Source organism: Camelina sativa, chromosome 1, assembly GCF_030686135.1.
Source record: "Camelina sativa cultivar CO46 ecotype springtype chromosome 1, ASM3068613v1".
Lineage (NCBI taxonomy): Eukaryota > Viridiplantae > Streptophyta > Magnoliopsida > Brassicales > Brassicaceae > Camelina > Camelina sativa.
This window is the reverse complement of record NC_141880.1, coordinates 15,681,974-15,697,623: the sequence shown is the minus strand read 5'-3', so window position 1 is coordinate 15,697,623 and position 15,650 is coordinate 15,681,974. Positions and strand designations below refer to the sequence as shown.

Here is a 15,650-nt window from a genome sequence, read left to right as displayed (position 1 = left end):
ACTAGAAAGATTTTGATGACTTCAAAGGCAACAGTGATGACTTCCAAGAGAGCTGTATATAAACCAACTTCGATGGCTGATTTGAGGTCTAGGGATGTCTCTAGGGCTGCTTCTAGATGCGTAGGTGAATAACTAAGAGGCACAAAGGAGGCACCAAGGAAGCACACCAAAACCCTAAGTCTTGAAGAGTATTTATAGAGTTTTGTCTTGGATTAGGGTTTTGTAATGGTAAAAGCGTATTTTTTTCTTGAGTGCAGGACAAGGGGTGGCGAGATAGGCTTCTAGACCGTGGTGGAAACTTGGACTGGGCCCGTGATGGTCGCTGGTCAGGTCTAAAGTCCATCGGCTGGATTGTTCTCCTTACGTCGGTTTATCGTACGTCTCGATAAATCAGGTATATCTTTCGGATGGCTTTATGGGACTTGATTCCACTTCGAGGAGAAAGATGACTCTTTCAGATTTTCATAGACACCAAGAACGTCAAAATGTGAGTTCTGGAAGTTTTTCAAAAGTGGCTCGTACTGAAGAGTTCTGAATCTGTCCTGATACATGTTTTCCTTGTCTTTTTGTCCAAATTGCTATAAAACTTGTAAAACATTGTTGAAACCTGAAATACTTGGTAATAGACCTTTTATACTTGAAATCTTATCAAAATCTTTCCTAAATGCATATTAAAACTCTAGCTAATATGAGTAAAATAATGATGTTATCATCCATCTATGAGAAAGGCTTAGTCAAAGCATCTTGGTGTTCAGTAGGCACTCGCAGAAAACCCTCATCAGGCAGCCGCTCCACCACAGGATCAACATCTTCTAAAGAGTACAACCACTGATAATAAGTTGTAGCCAGCCCCTCCAACTCCACTGCATTCGACATCCACTGACCTGCATCATTCTTCAGAATATCTATCTTGTTCCTCCTCCTACGAATGATAGTCGAGGTATGGACAAACTTGGTATTGCGATAACCAAGTGCAAACCATTTCTCTCTGGACTTCTGAAACCAGATGATCTCTTCTTGCTTCAGAACTAAGTCAAACTTCTTTAGAAGCTCTACCTCAAGGGCTAAACAAACATCTGTCTGCACAATATCCAACTCCAACTGGACCTCTGTTAGTTCCCTCATCAATACCTTCTTTTTCCTTTGAACATCTCCAAAAACTTCCCTATTCCACTTCCATAAGGTCCTCTCCAAACCCTGAAGCGCCTCCAGAGTTGTCTTGCTCTCATCCCAAGAGTTAACCAACATCTCTTTAAACCTCGAATGTGTCAAACAAGCTGCTCCGAAAAGAAATGGGTGCCTCCTCGGATCACTTCTCCTCTTTGGTGACATTTGCACATACAGAGGTGCATGATGCGACGCCAAAAAAAGGAAGGTGGTCGTTTCCTCCTGCCATTTCAGCATAGCATGAGCACAACACAATATCCGATCCAAACGCTTGGCTACAAAGAACCTTTCTGCCCTACCTCTCCTCCAATTGAACTGGTTGCCTTGAAAGCTCATATCAATCAAGGAAAGTTCATTGATCCATTCCCCAAAAAATAGAGAATTTGACGACAATCGACCATTATCCCCATACCGTTCATCTACCCTTAGAATATTATTAAAATCACGCCCAACTATCATTGGACCATCCACACCCCGTACTGTGTCACTTAAGCTATTCCAAAAGTCACTCCTTCTACTAGGTGATGAAGCATGATAACATCATTCTTTTTCCCATTTTAGCTATAGTTTTAGTATGCATTTAGATAGAGTTTAGTATGATTTTAAGGCTTTAATGACTATTATCAAGTATTTTAGGTTGCAAGAATGTTTTACAGTTTTTATAGCAAAAAGAACCAAAAGACAAGGAAAATACGTTTCAGGGCAGATTCAGAGCTTTATAGTACGGGACACTTTTGAAGAACTTCAAGAACTCATATTTTAACGTTCTTGGTATCTATGGAAATCTGAGAGAGTCATCTTTCTCCTCGAAGTTGAACAAATTCAATCCATTCACTCACCAGGAAGTTATGTCCGATTTACCGAGATGTGCTATAAACCGACGAGAGGATAACTTTGAAGCCAAGTGGACTTTAATGACGGCCCGATTAAGCAACCATCACGATGGCCCGGCCCGGAGGAGTCACGACGGTCCAGATTCTTCTTCAGCCGCCCCTTGTCCTGCACTCAACAAAAAAAGACGTTTTTACCCTTACAAAACCCTAGTACTTCAAAAACCCTATAAATACTCTTCTAAACCTAGGTTTTAGAGTGTGCCGAAAAAGTACCTGGTGTGCAATCATTGGAGCAGCCAAGAGACACAACCAGAGGAGCAGCCGACGTCCAGAAGCTCTCTCTCTTCCCTCTCTCGAAGCCTTTGAAGATCCACTATACTCTTTCCATTCTATTTGCTTTGTTCTTAGTTTTCTAAAGGAAGAAGATCCTACACTTTGTTTAACAATCATTAAAGTAATATCTAAAACCCTTTTCTCTATTTATTATTTTAAGTTTATGAATTGTTTAAACCTAGCTTTGATGATTCTCTTAAACATGCTAGAGTACTTTTCTAGTTGGGTTTAAAGGGATAATCAAAGGGGAGAGATGATCTTAGTTTAGGTGGCAATTTTTAGGGTTTGTTATATTTATATTTTAGTTTATTCTATTCTTTAATTTTAAGTTTTTGCTTAATGCTTTAAGTTAGCGTCATAAACTAACTATGATCTAAAGTGTGTGTTTGTCGCAAAAAACTTGCATGTTTGCTTGACTTAGCTTAGATGTGTGATGTGTCATAGGAAGCACATACCCCTTACCTATGAAACTTCATGGATTAAAAATCGAACCTGTTTAAAATGGTTTAATCTATGCGTCGTTGCCTGCGACAGTTGAGTCTCGAAGTTAAGGGATCTTAGACGGTTAGCTTGTGAACTATAAGTTAACGGTTCATTCGTGTTTCGTAGTCCGAGTTTTAGATAAACAAACTAATCCTAAACTTTCCTAGATAGATAGATCATCAAATCCCTGCGATTTCCCTTGATGCCCAACGCTTGTCTTATATATATTATTTACTTTATTTTTGTTTATTTACTTACTTACGACCGTGACAACCAACCCCATATTATTGAATCCTAGCTTTACATCTCTTCCGAAAAAAGTTTGTCTTTGGCAGACACAATGGTCGTTACACAACTAATGGTAATCAAATCAGCAAAAACACGACAAGTTTACATATTTTTTACTCGCTTGACCATAACTTTCGTTTGGATTATAATATAACCCAATTCTCAAAAGAATATAAAATATATTTTAACTTTTTTTTTCCTGCACATCTCTCAAAGTTGTCATAACTTAATAGAAAAAAAATATATATATATTGAAACTGATTTTTATAGAATTTATTTTTTTGGTCAGCAAACCATTTTCTTAATCATTAAGAATGCATAGATATATTAAAAAAAATAGAATGCATAAATCTTTTACTGCCTAAACGGTCTGACAAAAAAACTAAGAAGGTTATCTTTATACTAAAATTTCTTTATAAATATATCTCAACAAGATGTTAATTCATTTCTTAAATGTCCCTCTATATAGAATTTAAATAATTGCTGATGCGTCACATACTGTGTTGTTCAAATAAAATCTATATTGAAATTTAATTTTTTCCTCATATATTCACATTTTAGAGATAGAGTTTCTCCATTAAAGGTAATATAACTGGAATGTGCTGGCGATATGTTTCTTATTAATACTAAAACAACCCCAAAATATGGATTTTAATATGGCTTTACCATTTTAAAAAACTAATATAAAATTTAGGAGCCTACTCTTTCCGAAACCATTCACTTTTTCTTACAACATTAACATTTTTATTTTACATATCAGAGAAATGGCTCTTACACAACCAAAAGAAAAATAAAACATGGCCAATACAATGTCGAACCACAACGCCCCACAACCGCCGAGATCACTAATGAAGCAGCACTCGTGGTCACCAGACATGAACCGCGAGGAGGCTTGGCTTCGTAAGAAAAAGAAACGGCCATCAGGAGATCTCTTTTGTCGCAGCAAGAGCGTTACGAACGACGATATCGAGGAGCTTAAAGGCTGCTTCGAGCTTGGGTTTGGGTTTGAGACAGAATCACCTGATTTGAATCCAAGGCTCTCTCAAACAATACCCGCTCTCGATTTGTATTGCGCCGTTCATAGACAGTACAGCAACCATTTGTCTCGTACGTCTTCATTCGCGTCAGAACATGAAGTCAGCAACTCCAACAGCACCACGACAATCGTCGACAAAGGTATGTCAGTATGTGTGAATTCTAGTTTCGGTATCAGTTTTTGTTGTTTGTTTGTCTGAATATTCTCCGGTTTTGAGGAGCAACTTAAAAAAGGTGATGACCGGAAGACGATGAAGCAGAAGCTTAAACAATGGGCTAAGGTGGTAGGGTTTTCAGTGCGGCACTCCTCCGGGAAAATAAAGTGATGTCAGAAGAATGACAGTTTTGTGATATAATGCAAAAAAAATAGTCTTAAATGTTTCGTATTTAAATGTTACTAGAGAAGACACTGTCTTCTCCAAGTTCATGTGAACCAAATTAAAACAAAATTATCGATTGTTATTTTGTTATGAGTGTTTGTTTCTGTGCTCCATTTTGTCTCTAGCTGAATAACTGCAACGAGCACCAGAGCCGGTCCTAAGGCACAAGAGATGAAGTAATCGTGTTGGGTCCCTAATTTAAGGGACATCAAAAATATTAATATATAGATAGTCAAAAATATTGTAAAAAAATGTCATATATGATCAAAAAAGAAATATATGAATCGAATGATAGAAGCAAAAGAAGTTTAAATTTAAAATATTAATTTTTTGCCAGCCTCACTAGAGAAATAAAATTAAAGTTAAAACCAAGAAATTTGTTCTTAAAAAAACAAAAGTCTAGACAAAAGATCACAATTTCATTTATAGTTTGGGCTTAAAATTTTTATATATATTTTTTTGTCAATCAAACTTTAAAATTGGTGGTCAAACCGGAGGAAATTTTTTTACAAAAGTAGTTTCAGAGATAAGCGATCTGGAAGACCGAACAAGGCAATATGCTTTCAGATTGGATGATCGTGGGATCTTAGATAAGATAATGAGTAGAAAGGAACCCTTGAACAAGCTGAATTCATCTACAAGGTTGGAAAACACTCGGTTATCTTCAGAGATCTGCACCATTGCAACTAGCTCTGCACAATTGTCTCGAAACCTAATCTAAGATCCTACGGTCATGGATACTCTCCATGGCTCATATCAGTTTGCTTTTAACTCCGAATATATAGGGGAAAGATTTTGTCAAAGGAATTTTGCTCCCAACATTAAAGTTTGATCCTCCCCGTCACAACACTATCATCTCAAGCCAGAATTTAAATTTATTATTTTCCATGAACCATCTATCTGACAACAAGGTAAATGATCAGGGACTGCCAAAAAGGCCGAGGTGCCCAAGGAAACCTCCGAGAAAGCTTACGCCTCCTCCCAAAATAACGTTTTGCATAAGGCCTGAGAAATGATATAAATGACTCTATCTTTGTTCTTTGAAAAAACCCTTTTTATTCCTATTTTTTCAGAAACAACCATAAAATCCATGGTAGATGAAAATGTTATCGTCGTTCTCATAGCTCCCTCAAAAAAGTGTAATCCAAATTTGAAAACACAGAATCGTAAGGAATACCCTCTGAATCTACCGGAACCAGAAGCAACTCCCAAATGTTACGTAAACATGGACACACAAAGAGGGCGTGGTTAATTGTCTCGATCTTGGAATCACATCTCGTGATTTATAATCTTTTATCTAATTATATTAGTATTATAAAATAATTTGTATATTAGATTTATATTAAATAATTTTGTTTAAGCATTGTTACAATAGTTTAATGTTTTTATTTTAACGTTCTATTCAATTTATACATCTTTTAACTTTAGTTTTATAAATTAATTTGAAATTATTTATAATGCGGTTATATATCTATTACAGAAAACATTATTGACTTCATAACAATGATACCAATTGCGATTAGACATACCTAATAGGGCCGACATATCTAGTAGGGCCAAGCCTGTGGGATAATTCAGTATAATCGTGAAAACCACCATATTCGGATTTAAAAATATATGTCCAAAACAAATCGGAAATTTTGATCCATTAAGGCTAAAAGATTTTTGAGGCTAAGAAAAACTTTTTAAATATATTTTGTTTCTCTTTTAGACTTAGTTGGATGGATTTACATCTTATAATGTTAGCCATATTTACTTAATATTTTTATAAATTTTATATGTGATGTTTTTATATGATTTATATGTTAATATTCAAGAAAATTTAAATATTATTTATCCATACAAAACTTGATGATGATAAAAAAAATTTGAATGCATAGAAAGAGAGAAAGATTTAGAGTGCATTAAGAAGAGTCCGTGTAAGTTTAAACAATTTATTTGGTTTTAAACTTTTTTAAAAAAATAAGTTGTGTTTAATGAATACTAGTTTCAAGAGATGTTATAAACTTAAAAGTTTATTTTTCTTTCTTAAAGAGAAACCCTAAAATGTTTGAAAAAATCCTATAATCCTGTTAAAGCGAGACCAGGTTTTAACATATAAGCTTGGAATTTGTTTGGACCAGATTGAGCCGAACTCAAATATGTGCGGATTTTACGGATTTCAAGCGGATTGACTAGGTTAGCCCTTGATATGCCTAATTGCAACACATAAGTATATATGACTGATAAAATCACTACATACCAGTATACCACATTAAAAAATGTAGACTATCTTCAATATATACTTGCAATTTATTTTATACTTTTATTAAGCTTCAATATAAAAAATTTCATAATACAACTTTCATCAAAGTTGATAAGAAAGATTTAACAAATTTAGCTTTTCTCTCTTACACTCCATAGTGCAAATGTAAAAGCGGTGGCACAAAAAGTTTGCACCATCCTGCATTATATCACATATGTAAAACAACATTCCTCTCAATAGGCTGTTCAGAGCTAATCAATATATTTTGTTGACAAGAAATTTTTTTTATCAAAATGCTATCAAAGCTTCATTGATTCTTAGGGGGTGTATTGAATTTGACATTTTACGGAATTTGCTGGGATTTTAATATTTCAAGATTTTGAGAGATTTGAGTGTTATTTTGGGAGATTCTGATATTTTGGCAGAATTTTGAGATTTGGATTTTGGGATTTGGAGAGATTTGATTATTAAATTTTAGGTGATTTTAGAATATACAAAGGAAAGAAAAGAATCACATTTGGGTGATCGGAAATACATGGTGATCGGAGTACATATGCATTACGTACGTCATGTGAAGAATCACATTTCTCAAGGAAACCATCAGAAGAATATCAAAAATTGTAGGCCATGGGAGTTATTAGTAATCAGGAGTCTTGACCAGATAAAGACTAACCTGTGTTTATCTATCAGATCATGTTATAGCATCAAACAACCCGCAGCAACTTAGCCATGAAGTCCTTCGGACAACTGGTGGACCAGGCAGCAAAAGACACTGCATACATCAAGAAGATTCATCTAACTAAAAAGAGACGAAAAACATAATGCAAAAAGGATAATAGATGGAAGAGTAACCACCAAATTTTCTACTGGATAAGTTGCTCTCAACTTTTTTGCTTGTTGCAGCAGCGGATCTTGAAAGAGTAACCACCACTTTACTATTATTTTTTTCCAGTCGCGGAGATGGAAGACACTCTCCGTTTTTCTCAGACTTCTTTTTGACCAAGTTTGAGGTCTCATCAACATGCTCGCTCTTTTCAGAGGTCACTGCTTTGGAGAGAGGAACCACCACAGGACATCGAAATCAGCTAAGCTTCAGACAGACCTAGACACGCAGCTCAAGCTAATAAGGATGCTGAACTCAGGAACAGCTTTGACAGACTCAATTACAACGGGAGTGATTTCCGTAACTGGATTACCACAAGCTACACATGTTTGGCTGTGTTTTTTTTAACACCAATTTGATTCGTATAAGCATTTGCTATCATGGGTTCATATAAAGACAAGTTTTTTTTTTTATCACCAATTTGATTTGATTCACGTTTGATGAATTTGATATCATACCATCAAATTAACACCAATTTCATCAAAATGTGAATCAAATCTGCAGTTTTTTTTGGGTTTTTGCAAAATCAAAAGTACCCAAGAGGTTAATTACAAAAGAATTTGAAGCTTTGTATATGATGAAAAGAATCAAGATACAAGACAATTTACTTTTGTCTATGATAAAGTTCCAGATACCATCCATTGATTCCTGCAGAATGTTTGTACCGGAGATTGCACAATACTAATAAATAAGATTTTGCGGGGAAAGAATTGAGCAAGTCCTTTATTAACAAAATGAGGTCGTCAATTACAAAGAGTGAGAGTTCGTCAGCTTACAGGCAAGCTGACGACCAGAAAAATGACTATCTCAAAGATGGAAACGAATTACAAAAGGCAATAAACTCTGTTTTCGATGTGAAGTATTGCTCTCTGGGTAATGTCCGAGAATCAGAATGAGGTTGTCAATAAATGTCTTGAGCTATTTATAGGTGACTCTAGGGTTTTCGTTGTGAATTCCCGAGATTGCCCTCTGCGGAGTGTTAGTGACTTTCTCCCAATTATATCGGGCCAAATAAAATTAATATGTCTTGTTGGACCGAGTGGCATATTGGGCGCAGCCCATGTCAAACACAGAAGATGAACTCAATTACACATCAACAAATTTTAGGATTTTTCCAGAGTAAAGAGAGAAGAGAGAAGAGAGAAGTGAGAAAGAGAGAAAGAGAGAAAGATAGAAAGATAGAAAGAGAGAGGGCGTTTTGTAAAAAAAATTGCCGGTGTCGAAGAAGTTTTTTTTTTTTTGTATATCGAAGAAATAGTTTGAAATTTCACCTTTAAATGTGTGATTTTGTAAAACATATTTTTGAACTAAAAAAGTTACAAAAATCTCCTAAAATCACATTCAATAGATTTTTTAAAAAAAATTTGTGATTTTTTGAATAACAGTAGATTTGAAATGAGATTTATAAATTATTGATTGAATAACAAGAGATTGTAAATAATTTTTATAAATTTCACATTGAATAACATAGGATTTCAAATGATTTTAAAAGATCATCAATTAAATAATATGGGATTTAAAAATATTCCAAAATCTCTTAAAATCCTTAGTTCCATACACCAGCCTTAATGTATTCTTTGGTTTACAATTTCCGTTTTAGAATTCAACCTACTTTTTTTTGTTACTAATTATAACCCATTAATACTTCCAATTCCAAGCCCAATACAAGCCTCTAATTACTTTTATTTATTTTTTCTTATTAAGTTATTTTGTTTTTCTTTTTCTCAATATAAGAGTTTGTTTGTTAAAAAAAAAAATTAAAATGCTTTCTATTTTTCAAAGCCAGAAGTGCCTTTGTTTATTAATTTATTTCTTCTTACCCAAGTGTATTTTCCTCTTCTCTCATACTTCTAAGCCATAATGATTCCCGAAAACTAAAAGATGTCCCTCCTCTTCTTTCATTTTTAAACTAGCAGATTACGGAACAGCCAAAAATGGGATTGAAGAGTTCTGGTTTTGGAGAGTTAACAAATTCTAATAAGAACACATTTTCTATCAATAATCAAAAACATATTACAAACATATATACAGTATTTATAAATTGTTATGTGTTTGATGATTGTAACATCTAGCTATTTTTTAATGCATATTGTGATATCTAATTACGAAATTAAATAGTATTGTTAAATATATCAAGCTTTTTCCATAGCAGCACGGTTAATAGAGTTTCTACTAAATTATATGGAAATGTGTGGTGATAAATGAGTCGTATATGATATAGTAAATTGAATAAGCGTTTCAATAAACAATATTATATTAGTCTTATACGACTAATAGAGTTTATATAGCCTCATATGAAGTGGTTCTTATACACTCAAAAGACCAAAAGAAAAACCTAGCAGCTACAATGTCGAACCACAACCAGCCACAGCCGCCAAAACCTCTGATGAAGCAACAGTCTTTGCCAGCGGAGGTAAACCGCGACGAGGCTTGGCTGCGGATGAAGAAGAGGCATCCATCTGATCGCCTTCGTCGCAGCAAGAGCTGCATCACAAACGACGATATCGAGGAGCTTAAAGGCTGCTTCGACCTAGGGTTTGGGTTTGAGCCAGATTCTCCTGATTTTAGTCCGAGGCTCTCCAAAACAATCCCAGCTCTGGATTTGTACACCGCAATTCACAGACAGTACAACAACCATTTGTCTCGGACCTCGTCATCAGCGTCGGAACCTCACGTCAGCAACTCTAGCACCATGACTATTGTCAACAAAGGTGTATATGTCAGTTTTTTTTTTGAATCACTTCTTCTTTTCTTTTTTTTCGTTTGTTTGATTTTAAGTAAGTTAATTTTGAAAAGGTGATGATGGAAAGATGATGAAGAAGAAGCTGAAACAATGGGCTAAGGTGGTCGCGTGTTCGGCGAGGCACTCCTCCGGCAAACCAAATTGATGAAATAAGAGTTTCTTCTAGTTAAGTCCGAAGAATGGCACTTTTGTAATATAACAAAGTGTTCAATTAATGTTTGTATTCAACCGTTAGTCTAAGTCAAGTGAGATTTGTGAAGTACTCAGGATAAGACAATATCTAGTACGGTCAAACTTAATGTGAGTTAAAAAAACCTTAATTATATTGTTGTTGTTTTGTTTCAACGTTCATATTAATATTATGGAATATAAAATTTACATATAACTTTTTCATTATTTTATATATTCAATATTTATAAAATTATCATAATTTTTTTTCGTACATAGACAATATTTCTTATTTGCGGAATTAGGAATATAAAGTACAGAGATGATAAAAGAATATCACGACAAAATACCGTTAGCTCTAATTCACAAATCACAAATATTAATGATGATTACCGATCAGGAATAATTAATTATGTACTGTACTTTAAACTTCGTTTTAATTTTATGAAATATATAACTCATATAATAATTTTTTCAATGATTTTTCTTCTTTATATTTTCTATTCAATATTAACTATAAAATTTTCCAAAACATAATCTTTTTGGACATATACATCAAATCTTATTTGACGTAGGAATATACATTACATAAATGACAAAAAGTATAATGACAAAATACCGTTATCGTTAATTCATAAATCACAAATATTAATGACGATTGTTGATCATAAATGATTAATTATATTGTATCACAACTGGTTAACGAGTGATTACTATACATCGCTATAATATCAAATAGTTACTGTTAAGTTGTCACTATTATATTAATATATTTTTAGTAACGGAATAAAAGTTTATTAATTAAAAAAAATCAAATGTCTGAAAAGTCTGAAAATTAAAAAATAAATTAAAATTTAAAAGAAGAAATTTAAATTGGATAGAAATAATATAATTTTCAATCATAATTTTTAAAATAAAAAAAATTGTATAATCCTTTAGGAACTTTTACGCCAAATGCTCCAAAATTGTATTTTGGGGAGCTAGTATTGCTGTCTTAATGACTTAATTAATGAAACTTGGCTTTGGTTGCAGAGAAGTATTTTATTTGAGATGCTTATTCAATTCTGCATTTAGGTTTCTTTAAACTTTCTTTTTTTTTTTTTTTTTTTTGAACCAAGAGTTTCTTTAAACTTTCAAGTGGCATTTATTTCATATAATTGCATTGGGCATATCAGGGGAGACTATTTGGGCCTCCTAGAGAATGGTCTAACTCTACTACTCGAACATTAATCCAGATAATAAAACACCGAAACGTAGAGATGTGTATAATATAGTCTTGAGGCTCTCTATAGATTTTATGTTTGGTCAAGTTTTGATTTATGGATATTCACGTGGTCAGATTATTCCAAAAGATGTGATAGAGATATTTTAGTAGCCAGGAGAGAGGAGGGAGTGTGGAAGCCACACGTGGGAGTAGCGGTGGAGAATAAATTTGGATTGATGAATGGCTGGCGGCTTAGGCCGAACCGGGGAAGGGTCTTTCTCAACTTGTTTCTTTTGTTATTTAGACGTCCTGAGAAGTCATATGTTATGTCCTTAAGATTTTAATAGCTACAAGAGCCACTAGCTATTTTTTAATTCCTAAGTGATAAAATTTGGATGACACAAACCTAAATTTTATTTTTCTTTCAATCCTTAATAGTTATACCAACATAATCATTTCCTTTCTGAGAAATAGATTTGGGTCGAAAGCACTAATTAAGACCGATTTTCACTAATACCTGAATCGAATCAAACCAAATATAACTCAAAAACTCGAATTTAATCAAAAATAATAGAAATTAACCAGAATTTTGTTTTTGAAATTCAGAACCAAAATTAATCGTGAACTGAGCCGAATATTTTCATTTATAGATAATTTCGACATGTCTGTTTTAGAAAAAAAAAATAATAAAAATTCGACATGTCTTTAATCTTCTCGGTTAATCGAATCAACCAAACCAAAGAACCGAAGTCACATGCATAGTGCAAATAATCTAAAGGCAGAAGTATGAGAAAATAAACAATGTTAACGTTTTGGTGTTGTCAAGAAAGAAGACGTTGCGATGATGTTTGGTTCATGTCTCTAGAATAACGCTAAAGAACGCCTATGACTAATACCTAATTAAAAAATATATATATATATATATATCATTTGTTTATTCAAAGTAGTCCATTCATAATACCACACACGACTAGATTGAGATGCTGCTTCACAACTTGTCTTAGTTGTTTAATCAACACTTTTATTTTTTTCTACCTTGTGATATTTTGTGATAAATCATTTTTACTTTAAATCTTATGAGCACATCAGCCTTGAATCTTCTCTAATCATTGAATCATAAACCTTTTATAAATCCCTAATGAGCACATAGACACATTTTTTTGGTAAAAGACTGTAGTAAATCATATTCATTTAAACTCGATTATTATTCAATCTTTTAAAAAAAAAATGTATTGCGCCTTTGAATTTCGACGTTATATTATTATTAAAATTTCTATATGATTTTTTGTAACATTTTATGTTTGAGATATAAGATAAGAAAAAATATTATTAAAGATCGAAGCATCAAATAATATCTCATGTGGAGTACTCATCATTAAAGGAAAAAGTGCTAATTAGTATATTGACACAAAGTCAATGGACGAAGTGAATAAATTATATTATTAATAATACAAAATTTTAAATATATTTTTCAAAAAGAATAAAAAACAAAGAGAGAAATCACAAGTGTCTGTTTCATCCTCACAACATACGCGATTCAGAGAGACTTGACCCTTTGGATTACTCAAGAGCTCATCTCTTCCCTCTACAAAAATGGCCGCACGTCTCAAACCTTCTCCTACCTCTTTCTTCCGCCATGACTTCTTTCTCTCTCACTTTCACAGCTCCTCTCCTCCCTTCTTCCAAACCCAAAAGATCCGTTCTTGTCGCTGCAGCTCAGACCACCGCTCCTGCCGAATCCACCGCATCCGTCGACGCAGATCGGCTTGAGCCAAGGGTTGAGTTGAAAGATGGGTTTTATATTCTCAAGGAGAAGTTTCGAAAAGGGATCAATCCTCAGGAGAAGGTTAAGATCGAGAGAGAGCCAATGAAGCTGTTTATGGAGAATGGTATTGAAGAGCTTGCTAAGAAGTCAATGGAAGAGCTTGATAGTGAAAAGTCTTCTAAAGATGATATTGATGTTAGACTCAAGTGGCTTGGTCTCTTCCACCGTAGAAAGCATCAGTGTATGTTCTCTAATCCTCTGTTTTTGAGTTGTGGGATCTAATAGTGGAAAGGTTTTGTCTTTACTCTTAATCTTTAGTACATTTGGATTTATCTATTTTTGGTGTTGTTGTTGCAGATGGTAAGTTTATGATGAGGTTGAAGTTACCAAATGGTGTGACTACAAGTGCACAGACTCGGTATTTAGCGAGTGTGATTAGGAAGTATGGTGTAGATGGTTGTGCTGATGTGACAACTAGACAGAACTGGCAGATCCGTGGTGTTGTGTTGCCTGATGTGCCTGAGATCTTGAAAGGTCTTGCTTCTGTCGGGTTAACGAGTCTTCAAAGTGGAATGGATAATGTTAGGAACCCTGTTGGGAATCCTATAGCTGGGATTGACCCGGAGGAGATTGTTGATACTAGGCCTTACACGAATCTTCTTTCTCAGTTTATCACTGCTAATTCTCAAGGCAATCCAGATTTCACCAACTTGTGAGTTACATTTTTGGGTTGTTGATGCTAAGATTGAGTATGTGAATGTATTAGCTAAAAGGGTTTTTGTTTTTGTTTAATTGCAGGCCAAGAAAGTGGAATGTGTGTGTGGTGGGGACTCATGATCTCTATGAGCATCCACATATCAATGATCTAGCGTACATGCCTGCCACTAAAGATGGCCGGTTTGGATTCAATTTGCTTGTTGGAGGATTCTTTAGTCCCAAAAGATGTGAAGAAGCTATTCCTCTTGATGCTTGGGTCTCTGCTGATGATGTTCTTCCACTATGCAAAGCTGTTCTAGAGGCCTACAGAGATCTTGGAACTCGAGGAAGCCGACAGAAGACAAGAATGATGTGGCTTATCGATGAACTTGTAAGTACATTCTTCTTCTTGCAATCATTTACTTGTTTTGAAGTTATTGATTGTTGATTTTGTCTGCAAACGAAAATGTATAGGGTGTTGAAGGATTTAGAGCTGAAGTAGAGAAGAGAATGCCAAATGGGAAACTTGAGAGAGGATCTTCAGAGGATCTTGTGAATAAACAATGGGAGAGGAGAGACTATTTTGGAGTCCACCCTCAGAAACAAGAAGGTCTTAGCTTCATTGGCCTTCATGTTCCGGTTGGTAGGCTACAAGCTGATGACATGGATGAGCTTGCTCGGTTAGCTGACACCTACGGCTCAGGGGAGCTTAGACTCACGGTAGAGCAAAACATCATTATCCCAAATGTGGAAACCTCGAAAACTGAAGCTTTGCTTCAAGAGCCGTTTCTCAAGAACAGGTTCTCACCTGAGCCATCTATCCTTATGAAAGGCTTAGTTGCTTGTACTGGTAACCAGTTTTGTGGACAAGCTATCATCGAGACAAAACTAAGAGCTTTAAAAGTGACAGAAGAAGTAGAGAGACTTGTATCTGTGCCAAGACCGATAAGGATGCATTGGACAGGATGTCCCAACACTTGCGGACAAGTCCAAGTTGCAGATATCGGGTTTATGGGATGCTTGACACGTGGTGATGAAGGAAAGCCAGTTGAGGGAGCCGATGTGTATGTCGGGGGACGTATAGGAAGTGACTCGCATATAGGAGAGATCTATAAGAAAGGTGTTCGTGTCACGGATTTGGTTCCATTGGTGGCTGAGATCCTAATCAAAGAGTTTGGTGCCGTGCCTAGAGAGAGAGAAGAGAATGAAGATTGATTCAAAAAGGCTATTGGGATTCTTAATAAGTCAAAGAGGCCTATGAATGGTTCTCTCACTGGTTTGAGACTTTGATACTTGATACTTGTATTTGTGCCCATAATTTTGGGTTTTGTAGCTCCCCTTTGTTGTAACTTTGTAACATTGTCCTTGGTTGTTTTGTAATATCTAGTTTTTATTAATGTAGTATAAATTATGATTCTTTACCGTAA

General features: G+C 34.7%; 4 protein-coding genes across 4 annotated transcripts; 3 read left to right on the top strand and 1 right to left on the bottom strand.

Moving 5' to 3' along the window:
* Positions 1-717: 717 nt before the first annotated feature.
* On the bottom strand, positions 718-1,626 carry LOC104708970 (uncharacterized). Its single transcript, XM_010425628.2, has one exon. The coding sequence runs from the start codon at positions 1,624-1,626 to the stop codon at positions 718-720; it is 909 nt and encodes a 302-aa protein (XP_010423930.2).
* A 2,193-nt stretch (positions 1,627-3,819) lies between these two features.
* On the top strand, positions 3,820-4,623 carry LOC104708961 (uncharacterized). Its single transcript, XM_010425618.2, has 2 exons — positions 3,820-4,280; positions 4,374-4,623. The coding sequence occupies exons 1-2, from the start codon at positions 3,902-3,904 to the stop codon at positions 4,463-4,465; spliced, it is 471 nt and encodes a 156-aa protein (XP_010423920.1). The 5' UTR covers positions 3,820-3,901; the 3' UTR covers positions 4,466-4,623.
* A 5,331-nt stretch (positions 4,624-9,954) lies between these two features.
* Positions 9,955-10,783, top strand: LOC104792814 (uncharacterized). Its single transcript, XM_010519046.2, has 2 exons — positions 9,955-10,358; positions 10,444-10,783. The coding sequence occupies exons 1-2, from the start codon at positions 9,995-9,997 to the stop codon at positions 10,533-10,535; spliced, it is 456 nt and encodes a 151-aa protein (XP_010517348.1). The 5' UTR covers positions 9,955-9,994; the 3' UTR covers positions 10,536-10,783.
* A 2,445-nt stretch (positions 10,784-13,228) lies between these two features.
* LOC104792805 (ferredoxin--nitrite reductase, chloroplastic) lies at positions 13,229-15,650 on the top strand. Its single transcript, XM_010519034.3, has 4 exons — positions 13,229-13,768; positions 13,885-14,239; positions 14,326-14,614; positions 14,698-15,650. Exons 1-4 carry the CDS (start codon positions 13,399-13,401, stop codon positions 15,436-15,438), a joined length of 1,755 nt encoding a protein of 584 aa, XP_010517336.2. The 5' UTR covers positions 13,229-13,398; the 3' UTR covers positions 15,439-15,650.

Excerpts from the sequence above, each read along its gene's own strand:
- LOC104708970 (XM_010425628.2), bottom strand. The coding sequence starts at position 1,626 with ATGATAGTTGGGCGTGATTTTAATAATATTCTAAGGGTAGATGAACGG.
- LOC104708961 (XM_010425618.2), top strand. The coding sequence starts at position 3,902 with ATGGCCAATACAATGTCGAACCACAACGCCCCACAACCGCCGAGATCA. Across the intron at positions 4,281-4,373 it reads CACGACAATCGTCGACAAAG|GTGATGACCGGAAGACGATG; the intron begins GTATGTCAGTAT and ends AACTTAAAAAAG.
- LOC104792814 (XM_010519046.2), top strand. The coding sequence starts at position 9,995 with ATGTCGAACCACAACCAGCCACAGCCGCCAAAACCTCTGATGAAGCAA. Across the intron at positions 10,359-10,443 it reads CATGACTATTGTCAACAAAG|GTGATGATGGAAAGATGATG; the intron begins GTGTATATGTCA and ends AATTTTGAAAAG.
- LOC104792805 (XM_010519034.3), top strand. The coding sequence starts at position 13,399 with ATGACTTCTTTCTCTCTCACTTTCACAGCTCCTCTCCTCCCTTCTTCC. Across the intron at positions 13,769-13,884 it reads CCACCGTAGAAAGCATCAGT|ATGGTAAGTTTATGATGAGG; the intron begins GTATGTTCTCTA and ends TTGTTGTTGCAG. Across the intron at positions 14,240-14,325 it reads AATCCAGATTTCACCAACTT|GCCAAGAAAGTGGAATGTGT; the intron begins GTGAGTTACATT and ends GTTTAATTGCAG.